At 28.5% G+C, this 26735-nt stretch overlaps 2 protein-coding genes across 2 annotated transcripts; both read left to right on the top strand.

Moving 5' to 3' along the window:
• On the top strand, positions 1-11204 carry LOC107447097 (PITH domain-containing protein GA19395). Its single transcript, XM_071185282.1, has 6 exons — positions 1-189; positions 5701-5744; positions 6513-6590; positions 6738-6842; positions 8080-8188; positions 10899-11204. The coding sequence occupies exons 1-6, from the start codon at positions 1-3 to the stop codon at positions 10998-11000; spliced, it is 627 nt and encodes a 208-aa protein (XP_071041383.1). The 3' UTR covers positions 11001-11204.
• Positions 48-20840, top strand: LOC107447096 (Nipped-B cohesin loading factor). Its single transcript, XM_016061910.3, has 2 exons — positions 48-189; positions 12324-20840. The coding sequence occupies exon 2, from the start codon at positions 12406-12408 to the stop codon at positions 18970-18972; it is 6567 nt and encodes a 2188-aa protein (XP_015917396.1). The 5' UTR covers positions 48-189; positions 12324-12405; the 3' UTR covers positions 18973-20840.
• The last annotated feature ends 5895 nt before the right edge of the window (positions 20841-26735 follow it).

The raw sequence follows: 26735 nt of genomic DNA, 5'->3' as shown, positions 1-26735 counted from the left end.
ATGTCTGGACATGGTCATAGTCATGGACATTGTGAACATGAAGCTCAAGAGCAACCATCCGAGTTAGGGATTGAATACAGTTTATATACAAAAATTGATACTGAAAACATTCAGTGCCTCAACGAAGTGGTAGAGGGTTCGGGTAAAGAAGTTTTCAAACCTTGGGAAAAGCGTTTAGATACGGAAAAAGTAAGCTTATACAGTAAAAAAACAAACAATTATTTATTACTTTTTTTAATAAAATCTTTAGTTTAACCAAATTTATCTTATATCAGTCACCTAGGGTAGCGCTTCCTCCTTAGTGTGACATATTTACTTATTACTCACCTCATTATCTTCAGGTATTATGATAAAGCTGAATCGAGTGCTTTATTTATGTAAATTACCTTGATAAATGCTTTTTACCAATAAATATGACCAGTTATATGTATTTATTCACTCAAAAAATTATATAATTTCAACATTAATGTTTTTGAGTACACTTATTTACAGGGACTTGATGCAAGAAGAGATTTATTTTTAACATTTTCATTATCTTGTTTTACCTATTGAATTTAATGCGTTATGTTGATTGTATTTTAAAAACTCATTTTATATTTACTTTTTACTAATTTGATTGCATTAATTTGCCTATTATTAAATGATAAACAACAGTCTTCATAGTGTTTGTGTACACTCTGTTTATGTACATACCTGTTCATCTGCTAAGTTTTTTGTGTGTTATTAATGTTTAAATCTATATATTATCTGTGCATTTTATTATGCTAATATAATTTTTAGATTTTATGTTTATTTTTAATATGACATTTTCTTGATATTACAGTTTATATAAAGCCATTTGATGTATTTTGTTCATCATATTGTGGTTATAAATAATATTTTTACGCTAATGATATGATCTCCTCAGATAATGTTGTTAAATTAAAAAAAATTAAGGATTTATTAAAGTGAATAATCAGTTTTTTAAATCTTAATTTATTTGTTTTACATATAATAACCCTTTCACTGTTGATACTATTTAGATTGATTGTATCGAGCTCTAATTTCTCTTTTACATCGAACATTTTTTGTCTTCTTATTTTATTTGACGATGAAACGCTACTCAAAACTTTTTTTATAAGTTTTTGAATCGTAACTTGACAGTTAGAGTATTAATTATAGTTAAATTATTCTAACTTAGTTTGTGATGTTTACATGTCTTTAAAAACTTGTTGGCAAATTATTTGAATATAACGTATATGCCTAATTTTTTTTTTTTTATTAAAATGTTTTGAAACTTATTAACTTTATTTAGAATGAAATTTTTATTAAACTTTAGGAAATACCAGTCTGATTTATTATGATTTTTGCATTTATAAAATATGTTTTATGATATTATGTAGAGCCGCAGTGATCTAGTATTTAAAGCACTGAGCTGTCGGGTTCGTTCACTGGTAGCTTGAAGTATTCCTAACTTCAGATCAATGAATACCAGCTTGCTGGAAAAAGAAATTCTGATCAGAATAGCATCATTATGCTATTGGTCTCAACTTCTATGACCCCTTTGGTTGACAGTAGGCTTTCATGAAAGTGCTTAATTCATTTAATATATAATTAAGCAGCTTTTTGAATAGTTTGCTTACATTGAGATATATTAACAGTTTAAGCGCTGTAATATTTTTTATCATTATTTATGTTTACAAGTTTTATATATTTTTTAATTTGACTAGAATTTGGTTTATATCTAATTAAGAACTTGGTGAAAATAAAATTAATGGAAAGAACTGATGCAAGTGGTACCGAATGCAAGAAAATTTATTGAAAATCAACCTCGAAGAAAATGTGTTCAATTAAAGAAGAAAAAAGAGCAATTTTTTTCAAAACGAAAACTTACCATAATTGTCTTTTTTTTTAAAAAAAAATTAAACAATACTTGTAAGAACAAAGAATACATGTAAATAGCCAGCATTATCTCCTCTTGTCAGATTTATATTTGTCTTGGTGCCAAAATATTTGGTGTTATTCTTAAGGTATAATAACATAGTGTTTATTAAGTGTCCGTCATAGTGTTTATTAAGTGCCAATGGGATTTATTATTTTTTTTATTTTGTTTTTTATGAGAATTATATGATGGCTTTAATGTGTTTTCTTTTAAATTAAGTGAGAAAACAGTTTTACTTATTTATTTTGTAGCTGTTAAGGATAAAAAGTAAGGCTCAAGTGTCATCATTTAAAGGGAAATGAATCATAATACTGTAAAATATTTTATGCCAAATGTTAGAAAAACCAAATGTTTTACATAATATCTAAAAAATCAGTGGTATAAAATTGTAAATTACTATTTTGTATCATTTATTCACAAATGGACTTGTGTGAATACTCTTTTAGTCACTCTTCAACAATTGATGTATTTTAATTAAACATATGTTTCATAGAAATATTTTATTAATTTTAATTACTATTTATTAGAGTTGTAAACAACAACAAAATATTTTATAAATGTATTTATTAAAGGAAAATGTTAAGTCATTTAAAAGCTTATGAAAATAAAAAAAAAATTAAATAATTAATGTGTAATTAACTTAAATCACAATAAAAAAAATCAGCTCAAAAATTTAAAGATAATTTTTAAACAATTTTATTACCTTTTTAAGAATGCAATTAAAACTATTTTAAATACTGTATAAATATTATAATTTTTATGTTTTGTTTAAGCTAAACTATGTTTATAATATTTTTTGATCCCTAAAAAAATATGAAACATTGCATAGTTTGATATCATATAAACTGAAAACTTAAAAGTTGAGTAGTTTGATTATTGTAAAGTCTAGCAGATTCTATAAGTACTTATATGATAGTGAATTCGTGTAATATTAATAGATTCGTGTAATATTATTTATATCATATAGAATTACTACACAAAAAAAATTTGTGACATTTTTAATGGGTTATATGTTTATGAAACTCATTTATTTTCCAGATATTAAATCGATGATTATCAATTGATAATTCTTCGTTCAAGTTTTCAAATTTGCATTGAAGTAGATTCTACTATGACTTTAATATGTATTTATAACATTGTACTTTTCTTTTTTCATATCAGAAAAATCTTTCATAGCTTTACTATAGTATCCACCAATTCAAATTATAACAAACCTGCTGCTGAAATAATTTGCACTGCTCATCTTTTATTTTTTTGTCCTTCAATATAACTTTTCATGTTAGGTATATATTTTTTTTATTCACAGATATATCAATTACTGTTTAAAATTTTACATAAGTTATTCATGTAAACTTTATAAATATGTTTGCTGGTTTTTTTAATACATTGAATTATTTTATATTTATTGAAATCAACTTATTGTCTTTTATTTTAAATCTAGTTTTTTTATCATTTTTGCTTCTGGTATAGTATTATAATACATATATATGATGACTATTTTGTAAAGTAAAAAAAGTAATATTTTACTTTAGAAATGGTTGGTGTTATTTATATTTACCGATCTTTTTTTTCTTTCTTTTTTTATCTTTTTTTTAAATCATTGATTTGATTCTTTTTTAAAAAATTTTATGTAACTTATATTCTTAAGGATGTGATTTTTTAAAAAGTCGATTTCATTGATACTGAAAATTTAATCTATGAAAATAATGGTCTGTGGACATATGTAAATTGATGTTTAATATAGATTTTAAAAAATATTAAAAAAATTAATAAGGGAGATTGAAAGAGAATAAAAGCTGTTTGACACTTTTAAATTACAATTTTTCATTTTATATGTAAAATAATTTACTGTTTAACGAACATATTTCAGTTATATCTATTTAGTTTTATATTTATTTAAATACAGATACTTTTAAAGCTTATTAAAAATAATTCATTTTAGATTAATGTATTTTGATCTGATCTAATTTATTTTTCATTTAATAACGGTCTGACAATTTGAGTCTTTTTCTTTACAAATTTCTAAGAGTTTTGAGCTTGAACAAAAAATAAGAATGATTTTATTTATCCAATTATAATAATTATGTTATCATTTTAGTTACAATATTGCTTTTGAATAATATTAACAATTATTAATATTTTTTTAACTGAAATTTGATGGAAAAAAAAAATTTATTTTTATTTTTTGCCCACCCTGACCTCAAGTTACTTTGATTTGCTTGTTAATTTTTATGCATTCATTTCATTGTTGTAATCAATTGATTTATCTTAAAACAGAATTTTTCTCTTTTTGTGTGATAATATTTGAAACAGTCTTATCAAATATTATTTTGTCAGTTTCATTAAATTTTTATGCATTCTGCCTCATATTATTTTGTTTTCTATTTTCCAAAAGATTTGAGATAAAATTTCTATAGTATTGCAGTTGATTTAATGAGTGTATTTTTTAATCAAAGTTCAAAAATTTTACTACTTAAATTTTACTGATCAATTCGACTCTGTGAAAAGTTGCTAGTTTTGTCTTTTGTGGGAGAAAAAGAGCATTTGTGCGTTTGTAACATAAGTGTAATCTATTATTTTTAAAATACCAGAATTTCCCACAAAACAACAATTTCTTAATTTTAGAGTATTTTCTCTCTCTATTTCAATTATTAGGTAAGTGTTCCATAGTGATAATTATTAGACCCCATCATACAGTGTCAAGCTTATTTTTAGTCAGCTTAAGAAAACTCATTTCAAGATGTTTGTATCGTCTATGCCTTGCTACCTTCCTGTATCTTCTCAACAAGGTCATATGTTCACACTAGTTTCTAAAATAAATGGAAAAGTTTCTAATAAACTAAGCCATTATTATTAAAACATTTAATAGCAGTTAAAATAGTTTTAGTAGGCACCATAAAGGTTTAATTAGGCAGCACTTTTATGCAATAGTTTATTTTCTTTACTCTGAAGGTATAATACCTATTTAATGTTGCTTTTAATTTTCACTGTATAAGTTTGGAAATTACATTTCTAAAATTTAAGAATCGATAATTTAACTGCTATTTAAGTTATTATTATTTTTTAACTTAAAGCTTAATTGGTTCTTATATTTAAGAGTTTTTGATTTATTTAGGAAAGGGATACATATCTGGATACAAGGTAAAAATAATTTTGTATTTAATCACTTATATAAGCTGTTAATATTTTATGAGCATTGCACTTTCGGGTTTGTTTCATAACATTTAAAAAAAAATTGATAGAATTTTGAATTGACTTTTGTCTTTAAATTGTAAAAGTTTGCCTCATCGAAATCTTATTGTATCATTCGAAAATATTGGTAATTTTTTTCTCAGTTGCACATTTTTTTAACAGCTTTTCTTATAGGATTGAAGTTCACTTATGCAGTGCCATTATAATTGAGCTACCTTTGTGTTTTAGAACTGACGCAGTAGACATTTACGTATTTTTTAGTTGTTTATCATGAGGTTTCTTAACTTTAAAATCTAATTTCCATTTTATAAATATCCGCCATATTTATTTAAAGGTTTCTCTAGAAATTTTTCTTTGACATTTTAGGTAAGTATTCCTATACATCCAATATTTGTTATTTATATTCATATGGTGTCGATTTCTGCATGGTGCTTAAAATATTTTAGTATGTCATTTTTCCAAAATATTAAACCTTGTCATTCTTTTTTATTTATTATTTTTTTTTAATTATTATTATTTTTCCCTTGCAACTTTTCAATAGAATTGAAATTGTTGATTAATTTGTATGTTAATGTGCTTATTTTTAGTTTGTTGAAAGTGATGTGGATGAAGAACTTTTGTTTAATATTCCGTAAGTAAAAATTTGTTTAACAAAATGCCTCTGCCTTTTTTAATCATATTATTACAGTTATGGATTTATAAATTTTTATTAAACTAATAGTAAACCCTCTCAATGGCATTCTCCCTTTTGTTCTGTGTGGTTAACAACGAAACAAACAAGTTTCTCTTTTATTAATTTCCTTAAAAATTCTGCTTGGAAAACAAAATGAGAAACAATTTGCAATAAGTGCTAAAACTAGAAAAATTGATCTTTTTTTATTTTGAAGTTTGTATCCAAAATAAAATTGTAATTTTTTTATGAAATATTTTTGTCAGTATATTAAGCTTATACTTTATCAATTAAGTTCAACTTTTATCAATTTTAAACTATGCGAATTGAGATCTGGATTATATTGATTTTAGTCGAATATTTTTTACCCATAACTGATTATTGTGCAAAGCTTAATTAATTTTTTTAATCTTGATTATAACTGGTCTGGCGGGTGATAGACTTAAATTTTCATACTAAATGAAAAGTTTATCCCTCTTTGTTCAAATTTGTCAAACTGTTAGTTTGCTACTAACATTATTTCCTTCTTAATCTCAAGATATAGTCACTAGTCAACTTGGTTGTGATCAAACCAATGACTGCATAAATTCAGCATTTCAGTTTTTTAATTGAATCCATAATTTTGCTAAGCTTTTAACCTTAAAAATTGCAAATACTTTTTTCCCACATTACTATAACCCTCTTTTCACTCATTATAATAACCATAATGAACTCTCTCACTTTTCGTAGATTTACTGGGATAGTAAAACTTAAGGGCATAATTGTTGTTGGAGGTGAAGAAGACACTCATCCATCAAAAATGAAACTGTAAGAATACTAGTTTATTTTTTTATTTTTATTTATTTATTTATTTTTTTTTAATGTTCAAATTTATGTGTAACTATTTATGTTATGATTTAAAATAATGAAAATTGTTTGAAGTGTGTATTTTCTAAAACTGACTTTTAATTTTAGGTTTAAGAACAGGCCTAATTTGAATTTTGATGATGTGAATTGTGAAGCGGATGAAGAATTTGAAATGCAGCCAGACTTGACTGGAACATTGGAATATCCTGTCAAGTAAGTAAAATACTTCATTTTTTAAAAATTTAATCTAGAAATTTAATTATTTAATACGTATTGAAAATAACGCTGTTCCTAAAAGCCTGGTTTCTTAGGACAAGCGCCTTATCTGGGTGTCAGCGTTAAGTTGACGTTACCCTGACGCCAACAAAATACTGGTTTGTTAGCTCAAGGCCTCGTTTCTTAGGAGAAGCGTCTTAACTGGGCGTCAGCGTTAAGTTGATATAATTTTGACGCCATAAAAATACCGTTTTGTTAGCCCAGTGTGAGCAGTCGGTCCGACAAAGACATTATCTCGCATTGCACATGCGTTAATAACGTAAACAAATATTTATTTCGAATTTGTATTGATTTTGTGATTGTCGACCAGTGCTTTAAAGAACAAATAATGACTTTGTCCAAGAAAAAACACATTATAGCTTAGCTAAATGAAGAAGAAGAGGAAAAAGAAGCTATGTTTAATGTTAAAATTAAAATCTTGGCTGATCTCAATGCTCTGTTGTTGGTTGTTGTCCGCCATTGCTTCTGTTGTTAACGTCACGTTGTAATCCAAATGCAGTTGATTTGGACAATATTTTGTTGAATTTACTGCAAATCTTTTTTGTTTTTAAAATTACTTTTTTCTAATTGTTTTGCTTAACAGCAACATTCCAATGATTTCATCATTCCCTTTCATCGCCCTTGCTATGAAAAATTTTAAGATCTTTAAATTTCACTTTTAAGGGGTTGTTTCTTGAAAATGTGAAATTCATGCATACATGTCTATTTTATGTATAATTAAAAATGTTTTCTCAAGATTGTTCATTATTTCCAAATGTTTGTTCTACCCTGTACTTATGTAAGTTTTGATAGAAGTATGTTCAAAACTAGTATGAGAAGTAAAGTTTTTACGGCTAACTTTATTAAAAAAAGAAAACTGAGTGGTCACATTTTAAAGACATAATTATTGCAAACGTTTTCTAAATCGTATGAATAGTGGTATAGTATTTCAATTCAGCAGATTAAAAAGCATTGATTTGTGGTATTTAAGGATATTGATTCGTAGGCATGTTAAGTATAGTTAATGCTGAACTTCATTTTAGTGAAATACAAAGTACATAAAAAACTTATGACTATAGTTCAATGTTGGATCTTTATTTCGGAAAAAAAAGAGACTGTCAATTGATAATTTTTCTTAATTTAAATTATAATTTGTGAACTTAAAAAACAAAATTTTTTTTTCCCTTTTAATTAGGGTTGTGAAATTTCCAAATGTTCATCACCTTGCTGTTTACTTTCCTAAAAACTTTGGAGCGGAATCAACTAAAGTTTATTACATTGGCTTGAAAGGTGAATTTCAGAAGGTAAGTTTTTATATTTTTTGTGTTAAAAATGGCCTTTCAACTGTCAAGAAAATGCAATTATATAATTCAAATTTAAAAGAAGTATTTAAAAAAAAAATACCTTACAAGTTTATTTTAATTTTTTAAAAGTTTTAGTTAAGGAATCATCATATAAAGGAAATCATTCATCCATTTTCAGAAGTCCTTATTGGAAAAATATTTCTAAAATTTAGTAGATAGGTTTTGCTGCAAGGGGTAAGAGTTTATCAACGATTAAATACCTAATAGCTGTCTTGTGAAGTATGTTTAACAGAAATGTTAAGAAAGGCAAAATAAATAATATTGCTATCTCCCTCATAAACTTTAGCATCCATTTATTGTCCACATTAAACACAGTTTTAGTGCATCAGAGTTTTGGATATAATTAGCTTGATTCCCATTATAAATTTTTTTCTTCCCTTTTTGCAATATAATAAAAAGTCCCCTTGTGTTTTTGCAGGAAATGTTTGCCTCTTGATTAATTAAATATGTAATTTAAAATAATGTACCTGAAATTTGCAATTATTTATTTATAAACAGTTTTAAACAGATATATTTTTATTTTATTATTAACTATCCCAGGTATTAAGTTAAAAATGTTATCATGTAATATTTTTTTCTGCCTTTTTAATGTATACTGAATAAGAATTTTTTTTCTTCCTTTCAATAACTTTGTTATAGAATTTCAAAGCTATTCTATGCATCGAAGTACCACTCCTCCTAGATGGATTTTCCTCCTACTAAATAAACGAAAGAAAAACATTTTTGATGCTTTTAATTTTGCACAATTGTAAGGTTGAAACAGAAACTTCTAATTTCAATTATCTAAATATACTAAGATTTGTTATATGGTCCTTGATTGTCATCCCTTTGTTCATTTGATTTAAAAACAAATTGATTAATTATTTGAAATTTTTAAAATCAGGTATGTTGAACTTAGGGCACCCTCGCGCCCATATTTACATGATATTACATCTATAATTTTTCTTATTTCCAGCAGAAAACATATGTTAAGTATCTCAGCAATATTATAACTACAGTTGAATCTTAAGACTAAGACTTTTAACCCAAATTTTCATTTAAGACGAAGGAAAACAGTTCTCCCATCACATTTGGTAAAACAATTAACTATTATGCCTATTGCACACAAATTCCTTATTGTGACTTTGGTATTAAACTTCGTCGCTTATTCTTGGAATTAAGATTGTCATTAGTTCACATTAATCTGTAAATCGTAACTGTCATCAACTTAACACGAGAGAGAATGTAAGCCTTTCATGACCTTGTGACTGGTGGTGTCTCTTGCTTAAGAAAAAAGAATCGCTTACTTTCCTTCCTGATGGTGAAATTTTTCTTGTGAGATTTTCATTGGGTTGCTAGCATATTGTTTATTCTTGTTGTATTGCAACTCTAGTACTGAAAGGAAGAGGGGAAAAGGCCTCTTAATTTGGAAACTAAGCAGTAGATTTTAGTAATATAAATTCTTTGATCTATTTGTTGAATGATTTTTTAAAAATACATCCTAAGTGCCTTATGCTGCGGTCAATAGGAAAAGATTTTTGTTGTCCTGCAGCTTTGAGGTTCGATTGAATAATACAAATTATGTTTCTTTTTAACAATCAATGATTTTTTTTAATTTCTTATACTAATGATATTGCTTTAAGAAGTTAGTAACTTCCTTTATCTTTTTTATTTAACTAGTAATCTGGTTTTAATTTATTAAAAAATTATAAGATTTTAAAATAATTTTCAATCCTCCCCATAAAAGTAAAGTCCTAAAAACCCCAGAATTAAAATTGTCTCTTCTATCTCATTTGGGTAAAACTCAGTTTACTATTAATAATTAATGTTATAGATATTGTTGTTTGACTGGTGATAAATTGAACTCACCATCAGTAAACAACGTTTGAAAATTAAATCAATCTTTAGAATAATATACTTTATGTCTATATTCAATTACACAATAAGAGCCGGGGACATGAGATTGTTTTTGAGTAAAGTTGATCGTCAACAAAGTGTTAACGAAAATTTTGAACCTATTCTATTAACATGCTCACATGAAGAAAGAAATGGATACTATTTGTTAAATTTTTATGTGTTGGGACACAGACTTGAAGTAGGGTCTTCGGAGGCATGATCCTAAACCTTTTTGAAAAATGAAAGTTAGTTATTTATTAATAAAACATTTACAACCTGGGTCATATTCTGTATGAAATATGATTAATGTAATTTGACTGAAGGTCTTATCACACATTTGAGTCAACTAACCAGTTTATTTAAAATGTTTATTAATTGTCAATGAAATATTCTTTAAGATTATCTAATATTCTTTAAGATTAAGATTATCTTTATAAATAATACTAGAAAAGCAATTAAACTATTTAGAGCAAGATTACTTTCATCAAAGGTCTTCTGCTTCATTGAAGACAGAAAATTTTTAACTAATATGTATGTTTGGAGCACGGCTGAAAAGAGTGTTTGTAGACAATAAAAGTATTTACTTTTGGGGCACTATAGTACAAATAATATGGTTTAAACATTAATTATTTAATTTATCTTAAATTGTAGTAGAGTATTAGTGTTCATTTTTATCTGTCATTACATTAATATTTGTTTTATGCCATATTTCCTTTTATGTTTAATTGTTGAAGATAATATGGGTATTTATCACTCTTTTTATTTTTCCTTTCAGATGCCACGTCAGGAAATCACTCTTTGTAATTATGAGCTGGCTCCAAATCCGTGTGATCATAAGACCAAGGCTTTTAATCCAGTTCCGCATGAAATTCGTTAAATTTCTTTTGCTTTAGCTTATCACTTATCCTACTCTGAAGAACTGTAATTGTTTTTGTAATGATTGGCATATTATGCAATTTATATCTTTTGTATCTTCTCTATTCACTATCCGTATAATCTATCCATAAATTACTGTGAATTATTGTATTCTTGAGTATGTTATCTTGCTAAAGAATATTAAAGTCTTGCTTATGAAAAAGAATTGTGTGATAATTATTTCTAAAATCAATTTGACATAACATTTTATTTTGCTTGTAAAATTTATCTTTCTTAATGTGGAAAAAAAAAATTGGTATCACGTGTAAAAAGCACTTGTTTAAAATTATATTTTTACTTTTTTCTTCATATTTTTCAATTTAGTTTATTAAAAATTCACGGTCATAATATAAACACACTCATGTGTAGGTTTTTTTTAAGAAATGTTTTACAATGTATATAAGTGTATTTAACTTTGTAACATTGTCACAAACACTAATTAGAGCAAAACAACATATAAGTTTATGATAATTGACATTTAGTTAACAACAATGTACTTAGACAAATGATATTTTGTCTGAACTTTAAATAAAGATGCTAGTCACCAAAATATTGTTAGCAATATTTGTGTTTTTATGTGTTGTTTTACTTTATTTAATACTGCAATGGAAAAATACCCTTTGTATATTGCCCCATTTAGTTAAACAATATGTATAATTCATGTGTTAAAAATGATTTTTCAATTCGAAATCATTTTCAAGTATGTAAGAACATTAAGTTTAATGCATTTGTGTTCTTTTTTTTTTACTTAATGTAACATATTTTTTCCCACTTCAATACAGATATGATTCATTAATCTGGGTTTACATTTTCTCGTGTTATAAAGAAATGTTTAAAACTAAGAATACCAGTTACTGAGAAATGTGTCTAAATAGTGTGAGAAATAGATGTTATAAATAAATTCTGTGATGCTATGGAATTATTTATTTCAAGAACCTTGAGGCTACAATGTATGTGTTCAATAAATTTGTTATTAAAAAGCATTTCCTTTTTCGATTTCTATGATAATTTTCAATGTTGTATTACTGGTCATACTTGACGTTATTTACCTGAAAATAAGGTTGTTGTTCTTTTAAAAATATTCTAAATTATACAGCATTATTTTTTTTAAAAAAATATGTACCTAAAGATTAAAATTTGAATGCCGGTGAGTAATAAGTAAATCTGTTACATGTGTAGGGTGAAATTCTTAAGCGCTGTTTATAACTTAATTACAAATAATTGATAAATGTAGAACAGATTTTTGTGTTTCTATCTAATGACAAACATTTTCTTTTTTTTCTAGTTGCTGTGACTTGCTTAATGTGCAGTTGTCCTTTGTTTCAAAATGATCATAACATAGACATTGATTAAATTGTGTATGAACCATGATGAATGGAAAAGGACCTAGTGTACCAATCACTACGTTAGCTGATATACAAAGTTTAACTGATCTACTTTTGGAATTGCCTCTTCCTAGCCCTTTGCCAGGTATAACCAAGCATCAAAGCCTTTTGTCACATTTAAGAGACTCTGAAGAAGCAAAAAAGTTTCTTAATACACAGGAATCTATACTTATCCCACCTCTCATAGAAGCCCTCATATGTTCTCCGACAGACCATATTGAAGTGAAAGATGGTTATTATGGAGGTGAATCTTACAATGGACAAATATCCCAACTTGTGCAATACCTTCTCGGTACTAATCCCGGCCTTTTTAAAGGTTTGGTACATGGACCACAAAGTGGAAGTGGGGACCATCAGGTCTCACCAGAACAATGGTTACCCCAAAGACAATGCCCTTCCAATATTTCTGTGCACCCTCTTCAACAAAATTTCAATGCCAGTGCAGTTTCACCTTCCCAAATTTCTTCAGCTCAGGGAAGTAATCAAAACTACTTTCCTCTTGAGCACCCAACAGCATCTCAGAATGCTAACATAGCCCCAAACAAAACACTTAACTTTATTCCAAATTCATCAGCAGTACATTCTCCATATGCTCATGGTGTTAGTTTGTCTGGTCAGCAACCTGCCTCTCATCCTCATAATGCTGTTCCCCAAGGCACAGGCAATTCTTCTCCTGCAAGCCAGCAAGGAAGCCCTCAAATATTTAATGCGTCTCTTGTCAACCCACACATTGTCAATGTACCTCCACCATCCCCCATTGTGCATCCATTTAGTAATGGAAACTGTATTGATTCTGTTAGTTCTCCTATCATAAACTCTGAACTAAGTGACAGGACAAAAAACCATATTATTAATACACCTACAATAGGTGGCATGACATCTAATTGTATGCCACTTATATCATCCATTAATAACCCCAATGATGTGCCTTTTTCATCTCCATCTTCGTCGTCATCATTTGCAATACCACAAATAAATTCATCAAATGAAATTATTGGACCTGCGACGCCACAACTGCAAACTCCTTGTGTAGAGCAGTCTACTGGAAATCAGTGGCAATCTACTTTAAATGCTTCTCTCAATGAAACTTCCCAAAATTACGTAAAAGAAAATGAAAATGTGACTCTACCTCCGACAGCATCTATCGTTCAGCCACATTCTACATCAAAATCTGATCATTCGAGTGAAAAACCTCTTCAAAAAACAGATTCTAAAGGGAAAACAAACATTGAAAATTGCTTGTCTGAGCATGCTGAAAATATTCACAAATCTCTATTAAAGCCTGTAGTTGTCTTATCAAAATTAAGTACAGAGGAACAGCTTCTTGCCCAGAAAAGTGTAAAACAATTCATTAAAAAATCTAACTTAGCACCAGAATCTAACTCATCAGCTTCACCAACCAAGACCCCCAAAACTAACGATAAGCGATCAGTTCCAGCTACTCCAAATTCATTGCTAAAAAACAAAACTTCTCCTCGAAGGACTGAATCTACTCATACACGTTCCCCTAATAAACGTGAAAAACTTGAATCAAAACCAAAATCCTCAAAAAGAAGAATTGAATCATCAGATGAAGAAGTTTTTAACCCATCTTCACTTACTGAAAGAGTTAAGAAAAGAAGAATGAAAAATAAACAAACTGTATATGCTGAATCTCCTGGTGAAGATAATGATCAAGACAGCGATGTTTCTTTCAAAGAAGCTACTCCACCACCTTCAGTTCCCTCAACACCAAAAGTTAAGAAATTAAAAAATAAAAAGCCTAAAAGAGATTTAAATACTGACCCTCTCTCTATTGAAGAATTAATGGATTCTAATACTTATCAACATTTTTCTCGAACTGTTGATGTTATTTTTGATTCAATGGAAGATGTCGATTTTTCTGCTGTAATTGATGAAGATGCTGAGTGTGCAGCAGAAGTATTGATTCCATTGAATCAGCTACAAGACCTTACAAATGAAGCTGCAAAATTGAAACGCCTAGCTGCAATGAATCAGTTTCCCCCCGAGAGACTGGTACGATTGCTAACAATATTGGAACGCAATGTTGTTGATGGTGCAAAATTATTGCCTATGCAAACTATGGAAGAACAAGATGAAGAAGAAGCTCATTTATTTGTTGAGTTAACAATGGAAAGAGTCATGCGTAGTGCTGATGCCTCTCTAACTGCTCTGTATATTATGACCTCCCCTAAGATGCCAGAAAAAGTTTTTTTAGAAGATATCATTGAAAGAATAGTTCTGTTTCTGAAATATCAACTTCAAAATACTGTTTACCCTGTGTTTGACCCGGCCTATCGATTGGATCCGAAATCAAAAGATGGTTATGCAGGTAGTATCAAACAAAAGCGTCATCATGGAAACAAAGTCAAAGAAAAATCCACAATACAGCTGTATAACAAGCTACATGAAGCAGTAAGGCTTCTTACTGAGCTCCTAGAGCTGCAAACACTGACTGATACTATAATTTTGCAAGTATCCACTATGGGTGTTAGTCCATTTTTTGTGGAAGGGGTTAGTGAGTTACAGTTGAATTCTCTTCGGTTAGTTACCACAGTGTTTTCACGATATGAAAAGCACAGGCAGCTCATTTTAGAAGACATATTAGCTTCAATAGCTAGATTACCGACAAGTAAAAGAAGTCTCAGGAATTATCGACTGAATTCTGAAGAAAACATTCAGATGTTAACAGCTCTGGTGTTGCAGTTGATTCATAGTGTTGTTAAGCTACCAGAACCTGAACGAAATGAAGAATCAGCAGAAAATGTTGTTAAAAGTGAGCCCAAAGAGAAGATATATGTTGATAAAGATGTTTTAATCACTACATCTTATGAAGCATCAATAACAACTGCTGTAAATTTTGTATCTGTGTTTTTGAAAAAATGTGGCACTAAAAATGAAGAAATGGATTATAGACCTTTATTTGAAAACTTTGTTCAAGATTTACTTAGCACTGTAAACAAACCAGAATGGCCAGCATCTGAACTTTTGCTTTCTGTCTTGGGAAAAATATTAGTAACAAACTTCAGTAATAAATCCATGGAAATGACTCTCCGAGTCGCATCCCTCGACTACTTAGGAGTTGTTGCAGCCCGTCTTCGTAAAGATGCAGTACATAGCCAGGATCGTAAAGATATGATAAATGATGTCATTCAACGTATTACTGCTAGCATTGAAGAGTCTGAGCCCAGCCCCACAAAACACAAGAAGAAAAACAAGAAAAAACCTGTAAAATGTGATGAAACTCAAATACTTCAAAAAGCCCTACTTCAATATCTCGATTATAATACCGAAAGCGATCCAACCCTACAATTTTCTAGAACATTTTACATAGCTCAGTGGTATAGAGATGCAGCAGCTGAGATTAAACGTTCTGATAAATCATTAAATTTTCCAAAAGAAGAACCAGAAAAAACAGAAACTCCTAATACTCCCAGTTCAAAAAATAAATCTAAATCTCGAACATCTCGTAGAAGATCCTCTCAGATTGCTTATGAAGAAGAAGAAGAGGAGGAGGAGGTGAAAGAAAAAGAAGAACCTAAGCTAGAAACTGATGAAATCGATGCTAAAGTATTAGCTTTAGCTGAAGAAAGAAAAAGATTTTTATTAACTGTAATTAAAAAACATGAATCTTCCAAAGTTAACATAAAAGAAGAAGAACACATTGATTACAAAACAGCTGAACTCATATCTCAATATTTAGCATCTTCCAGATACTTCTCAAAAAGTTTTGATCTTTATCTCTCACAGATTTTGAGGGTTTTAGGGGAGACTGCCGTAGCTGTGCGTACCAAAGCCATGAAGTGCTTAACACTTGTTGTAGAAGCAGATCCAAGTATTCTTTCAAGGTCGGATATGCAGAAAGGGGTACATGGGAGATTATTAGATCAATCAACAAGTGTTCGAGAAGCAGCTGTTGATTTATTGGGTAAATTTATATTAATCCGTCCTGAGCTAATTAATCAATATTATGAAATGCTTACTGAAAGAATATTAGACACTGGAGTTAGTGTTAGAAAAAGAGTAATCAAAATTTTAAAAGATATTTGCGTAGAACAGCCAGACTTTTCCAAAACCCCTGAAATTTGTGTAAAAATTATACGTCGTGTTAATGATGAAGACGGTATTAAAAAATTAGTGGGAGAAGTTTTTCAGAGCATGTGGTTCACTCCAATTTCTGATAAAAAGCCAGAAAGAATACTTCAAAAAGTGAAAAATATAGCTCACGTTGTTGAGGCATGTAGAGATTCTGGTCTAGAGTGGTTTGAACAACTTTTAACCAACATATTAAAAAACAAAGAAGATGCTAATTACAAGTCAGTTGTGAAGGCATGTAGGCAAATAGTTGATTGCCTAGTTGAAAATCTTCTTCAGATAGAAGAATCAACGCCGGAAACTGGTGCCAGCACACATTTAGTTGCATGCCTTGCTACTTTACATCTTTTTAGCAAAATACATCCTCCTTTTGTTGTACCTCATGCAACTACTATACAACCTTATTTGAGCATGAAATGCAATACACAATCAGATTTTCTTCTTTTGAGAAATGTTGCCCAGACATTGGAATTGGTTGTACCTTTAATAGAACATCCGAGTGAATCATTTTTAGCCCAGATTGAAGAAGATATGATTAAATTAATCTTGCGGCAGCATATGGGATTGCTTCCTAGTTGCGTCAGTTGCCTCAGTGCTGTTGTAAATAAAATTACTCATAATTATCAACTTGTTAGAGACTGTTTTCAGAAGTTTTTTGTTGTCCTATTAGTATGTAAAAGAGAATATGAGAAGAACCCTGATAATGAAAATTTAAAATCGATGCGCCCTAAATTGCTACGTTCTCTTTTCACTGTTGGGTTATTTTGCAGACATTTTGATTTTGATGCAATAGATGCTGCATCAGAACAAAAAGAACAGGTATCTTTAAAGCAAAAGGTGTTTGAAGGTATTATTTACTTCAATCAACATGAGGATGAAGTAGTTCGCCTAAAAGCATTAACTGGACTAGGTTTTATTATGATTCGACATTATGAATTTATGCTTGGTCCTGATGTGAAAACCCTTTATCATTACTTACTCACTTCCCCTATGCCATCATCACTATTGAAGTGCCAGGTGTTAAAAAATATTACAAATTATTTAATCGAAGAAGAGTTGCAAATGATTCAGAAAGATGCAGAATGGAGTAAGATGTCAAAAAGTGAGGATTTAAAAGAAATGGGGGATGTTACATCTGGTATGGCGAGTACTGTTATTCAAATATACTTGAAGCAAATTCTTGAATGTGTTCTTTATCCTGATATTACAGTTCGTAAAGCATCCTTACAAGTTATCCAACTCATTCTAGGCCAGGGATTGGTACATCCTGTGCAGATTGTACCTTATTTGGTATGTTTGGGTTCTGATGATGATCCAGTCTTGAGAACTAAAGCAGACCAATTACTCCAAGAAATTGAGAAGAAATATCCTGGATTTATTCAGATGAAGGCCACAGTGGGAGTTAGAATGTCTTACAAAATGCAGCTTTGTATTCAACACCTAGAACATACCCTTCGGGGTTTTCGTTGCCCAGAATGTCCTGTGAGCAGAAATGGCTTTCTTTACTCTGTAATGAGGTCAACTCGGCAAAGTCGAAGAGCCTTTCTTTTTTCCCTGTTGAAATTATTTGATGAAAATGTTAAAACACCATTAACTGAACTATTGTATGTAGCTGACAATATTGCTTATTTTCCCTATATGGCCCAAGATGAGCCTCTTTTCATCATGCATCAGTTGGACATAATGCTAAGTGTCTCTGGCTCTAATTTATTACAAACTTTTCGGGAATCCTTATGTAGTAAAACACCTGATTCAACAGATCAAACTGAAAATAATGCTGATGACTATGACGAAGATGATGATGATTATGACTCAATATTACAACGTCTTCCTGATGATACTTCAGTTTTAAAAGAATGTATTGTTGCTTCACAAGGTTGTGTACTCCTACTGTATCTTAAGCAAACACTTAAAGAAATGTACGGTTTCACTGATAATAAAATACAGCAATATTCCCCCAATGAGGCTGCAAAAGTTTACGAGAGACCCCTCAATCGTAAAGGACATGTCCGTTTCAACCCTGAAAAAGTGTTAGATTTCATTCAATCTCAGGAATTGGATGAAAATGCAGATGACAAGGAGCAGCTTGTTCAACAGTATCTGAACTTTAAACAACTGATGCTGACAATAGATCCTGCTGATGATGAAGAGGATGAAGATAATCCGAATAAACCTGCATCTAATGTAACATACACCGTAATTACAGCCCCAGCAGAAAAGACTGCTACTAGTGAATCGGCTGATGGTGATAAACCACTACAGCCACCCATAGAAAAAACAAAGATTGTGATAAAAGCAAATAAATCTCCCATGCGGGGTCGACCTCCTTCTCGGAAGTCACCCAAAGCATTAAAGGAGAAGGTGAAAAAGAAACACAAAAAGAAAAGAAAGCGTGTGTTGGACTCTGGTTCGGAAGATTCAGGTAGTGATCCAGATTATGGTGATTCATCGTGATGACAGTTTTTCTCATAATATCTAACTTCAGTTTTAAAACTAACAGTCAGTGCTACATACAGTGATGTTTTCATGACATAAACTACTGTATATTGTTACATAGAAACTTCCAGTTGCAAGCCATGTCCATGGCTAACTTTGCACTTTTGAACCATTCTATTGGAACTATACCCACAAACACTTTGCAATATATTTTAACAGTGCTTTTGACTAGAATATGTGGTAAAAGGTGTGGGAATTATTTATAAAATATACATCAATATAATTTTTTATTGAAAGATTGTTTAAAGATTTACAGAATATAAAAGCATTTTAAGTAATGATATGTTTTTATGAACATGTACAGTCTGCTGGCTAGTTAAGCTCCAGTTTTTAAAAATTTTATTTCTTTTTTACTAATCTGTTATCATTGTGAATATGACATCAAATATTATCACTTATTTTTCAACACTGCGATTTGTAACGCTGGATCTCTTTAAAACTTGCTTGCACAAACATTTTAAAAGATAATATCAAGTCAAGTTCATTTATTTATTTTTTTCCTCGCTAACTTGTTAGATTTTTGTGTATTTCTGTGCAAGTATAAAGATTTTTCAAAATTTTGTAATTTTCAGTAGACTTAATGAAATTAACATTAAAAGTGTCAAATACTTAAGTTTGGTTTTTAATTTACAATTGTTATTGAAAATATGAATGTTATTTAGCATTTTAATTCTTGCTTAATTAGACCATAAGTCGTCACTAGTAGGTGAAAATTTGATCTGCTAATCTATGTGCATAAATGTAGTATTTTTCAGATGTCCCTTTCACCAAAGAGACCTTCAGTGACACAAGTCCATATTTTTGTACATAAAAATACTGCATTGTTTTATGTTTTCAAAGTTTTTACAGTTTTTGTAAAGATCTATAAAGAATGTCTGTTAAATTATTGACAACATACTCATTGATTGTGGTCCATTTGTTGCTAGTTTTGAACAAGCAAAATATTAAAGAAAAAATAAAAGTCTTTTAACAACATCTTTTTACCTGTACTTCAATTTCCTCATTAATCAAAAATGTTTTTCTTTTTTGTCATGAGCTAGTTTTAGTTTAAAGTTTTTTTTTAATTCAAAAAAATATATAAATTAATTTGATGCTCAATATCTAAAATTAAATGTTTTTTTTTTTTTAAATCTTATAATACACTAACAAAAATTTCAATTCTAATATCAACACTAGTAATAGATCTTTTTAAAATAAAATAACATTTTTGAAAAAATAAGTTTTTTTTTTCTTAAGAAAAAAGTTCTGAGATTTGTTTTAAAAATCCCCAAAATCAAATTAGAAACCTTAAAATGAGTAAACATTCTGATTTATGTTTCTTAAAAGAATTCTACTCATGTCAAGTTTTGATTTTTGACCAATTAATATTCTTAAAATTTAGATTGTTCAGAAAATAAATAGCCATAAAGTTTATAGAATTATGAGAATTAAAAAAGTAAGCTATATTTTTTTGAGCGACCACAAGAAAGTTTGTTGAATAAATGTGAAAATTAAAAAAAGTTACATTTATTTGAGCGACCACAAGGCAGTCCTTTTGTTAATATATATATATATATGGAATAAGGGTAAATACATTTTTATAATACACTGGGAAATAAAATTATTTTTAAAAATATAGTAAAAAATGAATATTATAAAATTACCAGAGTCCATATTGAATGTATAGATTATTCATTGTTTCATTTTCTTTATTTAAATATTTGTTTCTATTTTTTTTAATTATCTTAATTTATTATTTATTTTTAGTTAAAGTTATCTTTAAATAATTCATTGATTCACTTGCTGTTAATATTATTGTACAAAATAAACAAAATCTGAAAACAGTAGTTTTAGTACGTTTTCTTTTATTTTAAAATTATATATTATAAATAATTACCTAAAGCATGGTTAATTACATACAACATGTAAGATCTATGCTAACACACAAATTTAAACGCACAAGTTCATTTGTTTCTCAACTCCTGAGAAAGTTTGAAAATTAACAAGTAACCTCCTTAACATGTTTGCATGTAAAGCATACACAAAACTCTGTTGAGTTCACTGTAAAGCATTATCTGAATAACTTCATTTTTACTCGAAGTAAGTTTTAAAAAAAAGTTATGTAAAGATTTTTGTTTTGTGGTTTGATTTTAACTATAAAATAAATATGAGGTTGTTTTTTTTTTCTTAATTTTTCAAACCCTTAAAAAAAATTTATAAACAATTACTTTCATTAAAAATCTTGTATTTTTTATTTTAAAGAAGCTGCTATGATTAATATAAAGTTTTTGGATAAATCTAAGTCAATCCTACTTTATTTTATTTCCAGAAGTATTGTTTGTAATAAATAATGTTAGTTAAAAATAACATTTGTTTGTTATTTTTGAATTGTAAGAGCTTATTTTATTACTTGCAAGTAATTTACTTAAAAATCTATTACGAACATATAATTGAGTATCCATTTACAGGTTGCAGATGTATTTTGCTACTAACTCATCCTACCAGAGAGTGCGTATTCGACTTTGTTTCTAGGAAAAATTAGGTAGTTAAGATTTGAAGGCCTGTTGAAACTAAACTGAACCTAGAAGCTGTTAGATTTAATCGAGATTTTCTCTGATTAGAAAAAGTCAAATCAAGCTATCTTCCCCCACTAGTGGGGTAAAACTGTATGCTCGTGTTAATTCCATAGAGATATTGAATTTCAGTGAAAAAATAATCCTTTCATTTTATATGACAATTTAAGAATTATATACATGTAATTTACATGTTATGTAGTTATCTTCACTTCACTGCAGCTTTGTGGACCCAGCATAGACACATATTGGTATGAATAGTACCTGGTCTTACCCCGATAGCAGAGGTTATTGTTAATAAGTATATAATAAGCTAAGCTATAAATTTTTATAACTGTAATCACCAATAAATAAATATAGTTTAAAAAAAAAACAGAGTTGACATAATAAATCTACACAGAATGCTATGAATTCATCAACAATTAGCCAACATGGTAGGTTGTTCTTTTTGACTAGTATTCAGAGCCTGTCTTCTAAAAAACAATTAATTTTTATGCAATCAAGGTAACCAGGCTTATCCCACCCTTCCTTAACCTTGTATCACTATGTATGTAGAAGCAATACATGAAAGCACTTATAATAATGAACAATATTTAGTCACACACTTTCTAAACACCCATGTTTAAGTGACAGACTCAAAAATGTAAAAGTATATTTCTTGCACTTAAATCTCTTTTTTTTTTACAGCTAGCTTTTGTAATTTGCGATGTCTAATTTGTGAAAGTCTTATCTTTAAATATGTTACCATAGCTTAAAGTTTCTAAAAAAGAAAGTAGGGAAGTAAATAAATTAATTCATATGTAGAAAAATTTTATTGATTGTTTTAACAAAAAATACATGCACCAGGTAGATAAGAAAATTTGTATTAATAGTTTTTTATGATAAGTAAAAATTTGTTTTGATATCTATGCTATTGGAGGAAGAAAAACTGAAATGCAATCGAGGATAAGGAAATAAAATATTTAGGATTTGATGGAAAAACAGTTTTCAACCTCCTAAAATGTAAGCAAAAATTACCCCAATTAAAATTACAATTTTTTTTTTCTTTACCAACACTTAAGAGCAAATCCAGGTTGCGAAATGAAGATTTAAAATTTTTGGTACCTATTTTTAATCACAAGCAAGTTAGATTGGTATAAAAATTTCTATTGGGAATATATATAAATATATACTTTAACAAATTATTTTTTAAAGGGTAATTATTTTATTTTTGAAAAGATTCAAATACTTCTTTTTTATTTCTTACTATAATTACAAAATAATGTATTGGGAAAGGTTTTTTTTTTTATTTCCAAATAAATTTTTTAGAATAAATATGGCTGAAAATAAAATTTTTCACACAAAGCCTTTAACTTGCCTTTTGAACTCTGCCTTAAATATTAATAAAAATATTAAAGGAACAAAATATTTTTTACTGATCCAGTTCACAGCGTTTCTCAAAGTTTCCGAATGTAACCAATTTGTTATGAAAGTTCTGTTTAAGCAATGGGTTTAGTGTTTGTAGTGAAATGAAATTAATTATGAATTTGTGCAAATAAACTAAATAAGAAAATTTTGTAAGTCAAAAAGATATATACATGGAATATTTTTATAATCTGCATCAGAACGAAAGACATTTGTAACTCGTTCATATTACGTTCACTCGATAATCTCTAAAATTTTATATTAAGGAGTCAATACAGGGCTGATTGTGCTCTGGATTTCCGGAATTTTTGCTAACACTGATCCGGAAGTTTCCGGAGATCGAAGGTCCAGATGTGTCAAAAAATCATTGATCACAGAAGTTTCCGGAAATCAAATTTTCAAAGGTGGAACTTAAAAACACAGTTTATTTTACTTGTTTGTAAGGGAGAGCCAGAGATACTTTATAAGCTTATATTCATGATTAATATTCATTTTTTATCAGTAAATAGTTGTTATTATCATAAACTCAAGAAAGAAAGACATATTAGTAAATTTTAATTACTTCTCCTGGTCATCATAGGTATGTGTAAAATTTTAAATATATTTTAAGTAAACTAAGAAATATTGAGAAAAAGGAAGAAAAAAAAACGTTGTTTAAATTTTTTTCAATTTAAACTGTCTTTTTTTTTTTTTTGAAACTCAAGAAATTTTCCGGAATTTCGACTTGGGCTCACAATCACCCCTGTCAATATAAAACCCTTTAAATAAATAACCCCAAGAAACTGAAGCAGTAGAATATTACTTGATTAATTAAAAAACTTCATTCGCTTCAAAAATAGTATATAGAATTTTGGAAACAACATTCGACATGTTTCAAGTGCCAAAAATAGGTGCCCATTTTCAAGACTTGTCAGGCATGAATGAGAAGTAACAAATGTGATTTAAAATCCATATCCACTAGAATTCAATGCCATTTGCAATCCAATAGAATTCGAATCCATTTGAAATCCAAAGAAATTTTTAAAATCACATTTGCTTTTCATTCATGCCTAGCAAATCTTGAAAATGGGTGTCTATTATAGAGTGCATGAAAGCTGTCGACTGTTACTTTCAGTAATTTGTATATTTTTTAAGTGAATGAAGTTTTTAATCAAGTAGTATAAAACTCTGTTGTTACAAGCATAACTTGACTTCAACAAAAAACTTTTATACATACTTCTAAATCGAATTGCGCAACTTGTGGTCCGCGGGCCAAAACTGGCCTTATAAGTTTATGACTTGAACCCTGATCAATTTTTAATATTTATATGAAATACAGTAGGGAACCGATTATCCGGAACGATCGGGACCATCGCTATTCCGGATAACTGATTTTTCCGGTTTTCTGAAACGCTACAAAAAGCCGTTTTTTTATTGTTAAACCCAACTAAAAAAAAATTTTTTTTTTAGAAATAATCTTAAAAAGAAGAAAAAACGATGGAGTAATATACTAATGATTATTTCCAAAATGATGGTAAGGTAAACATCTTTCAAAAAAGAACGAAAAATTCTAAAATCTTGAGAGGAAAAAAAATCTATCGAATTTCGTTCCGGTTTTTTTGGTTTTCCGGTTTTCTGATTTCCGGATAACGGGTTCTGTACTGTATATAAAAGAAAGTATGTTTATTAAAAAAATTATGGGGAAAAATCTTTTTTTTTCAGCTTTAAAAGCAATACCAATATATTTGAATATTTTTTTACTTCTAATTCTGCTAGATTGTAACCATTTCATTTTTCAAGTCATGTTTATGGTCATGAATTCAGTGATTACAGAGACATGTAATTTCTTTGAAATTTTACACTTCACAGAGTACACACATGCTACTCTCAATAAATATTAATAAACCTTACATTTTTACCTCACTCATTTTGCCCCAGTCTAAAAAAAATTTGTGCAAAGGTTCTTAAATGTTTTATTGAAAATAGCAGGGAAAAAAAGCATCAGGCTGCTCATAAAAATTTTGTTCCCTGCAAAATAATTTTAAAATAGCTCTATAGTTCAATCTGTTCTAAAATGTATGAAGACAAGCAATAAAGAGAAATGATGATGCGACTTTCTTAAGTTATTTTACAAAATATGGAGCTATAATGGCGACTATTAATAAGAAATTGCAGATAGTAATTGATAAGAAAATCACTGAATAGTTTCTACACCCCATTTTTTACCTGTGGAACATGTGTCTGTGAGTGTATCCCTTACCAAATGTTTTTAAAGGGCAGAATCTGACAATATTAAGGAAAAAATAATTAATCATCATCCACATCAAAATACATCAAGTTTGCAGAAAAATGGTTAAAAAAAAAAACTCAAGTAATGAGCATGATACTATGCATCACACTATGTGTGTAGTACACTGAACAAAGCAACAACGTTCTTTTCTAACAAATAAGTTCAAATGTACAGTCATATATTTACATAAATGATTAAATTTAAATAATATTGCTCAAAATTAAAAAATATATATTATATTAAAAGTTAATAAAACTTTTGATGATACTTTAAATTTAAACAACCATAGAAATTTTAACAAAAAAAAGTTTATTTCATAAAACAATTCTTTTTTAAATATTTATTTAGGATACTGTGAATAGATTTACGATTATATATCTATGAGTCAGAGACTTGGACCTTGACCCAAAAACATGAAAAGATGTTAAGTATATCACCTGGGAGAGGAAAATCCCGAGTAACATTTTTGATCCAATCAAAGAGGGCGATCAATGGAGATTTAACCATTAAATCCAAAAGATGTTTAAAGAAAAATATATTATGTTTGAGACATAGAATGTATGTATGACAACAGAAGCACAAAATAGATCTTTAATGACCAATGCCATGGTCTACAGAAATGAGGAAAACTGAAGAAAAGGTGCTTGATTGAGAGACCTCAAAACCTTAAAAATAACACATTAAAAAGCAAAAATACGAGACATATGGCTTTCGAATAAAATTTTTAGGTAGGTAAGGGTCTAACACACACTGTAATATGAGGGAGTAATTATTTTAGATACACAGTTTTACTACCATTTAACGATACTTATTTGAATAATTAATTTATAATATTTATATTATATATAACTTATAAAATGGTTTATTTATAAATAGTACACATATCTTAGTTAAAAAGATTCAAAGTGGCAAATAAAATTTTTGTTTAACATAGGTCACAAAGAAAAATATTTAAAAAGAAATTAGGGGGATTTGTTAATTTTTGAATAATGCTATTTAAAATAATTTAGAAATGGAAAGCCTCAAAATAATAAGTAATGTAATGTATAAAAAATAAATAGAAGTAGAACTGCGATATTAAATTATTTAATACTGTGATATTAATTACTTTATTGTAATTATTGACACAATCAAAATTCACTTAAATATGTAATTTTTACATTGCATAGGAGTTAGCATTATAACATATAAAAATAAGTAATTTTCTTTCTTTATTTTTTTATGACTTCAATAAATCTTAGCTATACCTCATTTTGCAAAAGAATAGTAATACAATTTTAGAAAAAGTGAATATTTTGGCAATTTTGACTAAAAATTTTAAGTAAACTACTGGGGGTTGAGAATAAGAGAATGCATACACAAACTTACATTTTACAATCATTTAGAGTAAATAAGCGTTTTAAGAAAATATGTTTAAATTTAGGTTACAAATTTGTTAAAATAATTTTAAAAACAAAACTGATTACTTAAAGAGATTACAAAGAGTTGAAATACTA

The sequence above is a fragment of the Parasteatoda tepidariorum genome, chromosome 1 (genome assembly GCF_043381705.1).
Source record: "Parasteatoda tepidariorum isolate YZ-2023 chromosome 1, CAS_Ptep_4.0, whole genome shotgun sequence".
Taxonomy (NCBI): Eukaryota; Metazoa; Arthropoda; class Arachnida; order Araneae; family Theridiidae; genus Parasteatoda; species Parasteatoda tepidariorum.
Note: the sequence above shows the minus strand (reverse complement) of the source record. Positions and strands in the feature narration are given on the sequence as shown.

What these genes read in the sequence shown, in the direction of transcription:
- LOC107447097 (XM_071185282.1), top strand. Translation starts at nt 1, where the DNA reads ATGTCTGGACATGGTCATAGTCATGGACATTGTGAACATGAAGCTCAA. An exon ending in GAACTTTTGTTTAATATTCC is followed by an intron (nt 5,745 to 6,512) that starts GTAAGTAAAAAT and finishes CACTTTTCGTAG; the next exon opens with ATTTACTGGGATAGTAAAAC. An exon ending in TGAAAGGTGAATTTCAGAAG is followed by an intron (nt 8,189 to 10,898) that starts GTAAGTTTTTAT and finishes TTTTCCTTTCAG; the next exon opens with ATGCCACGTCAGGAAATCAC.
- LOC107447096 (XM_016061910.3), top strand. Translation starts at nt 12,406, where the DNA reads ATGATGAATGGAAAAGGACCTAGTGTACCAATCACTACGTTAGCTGAT.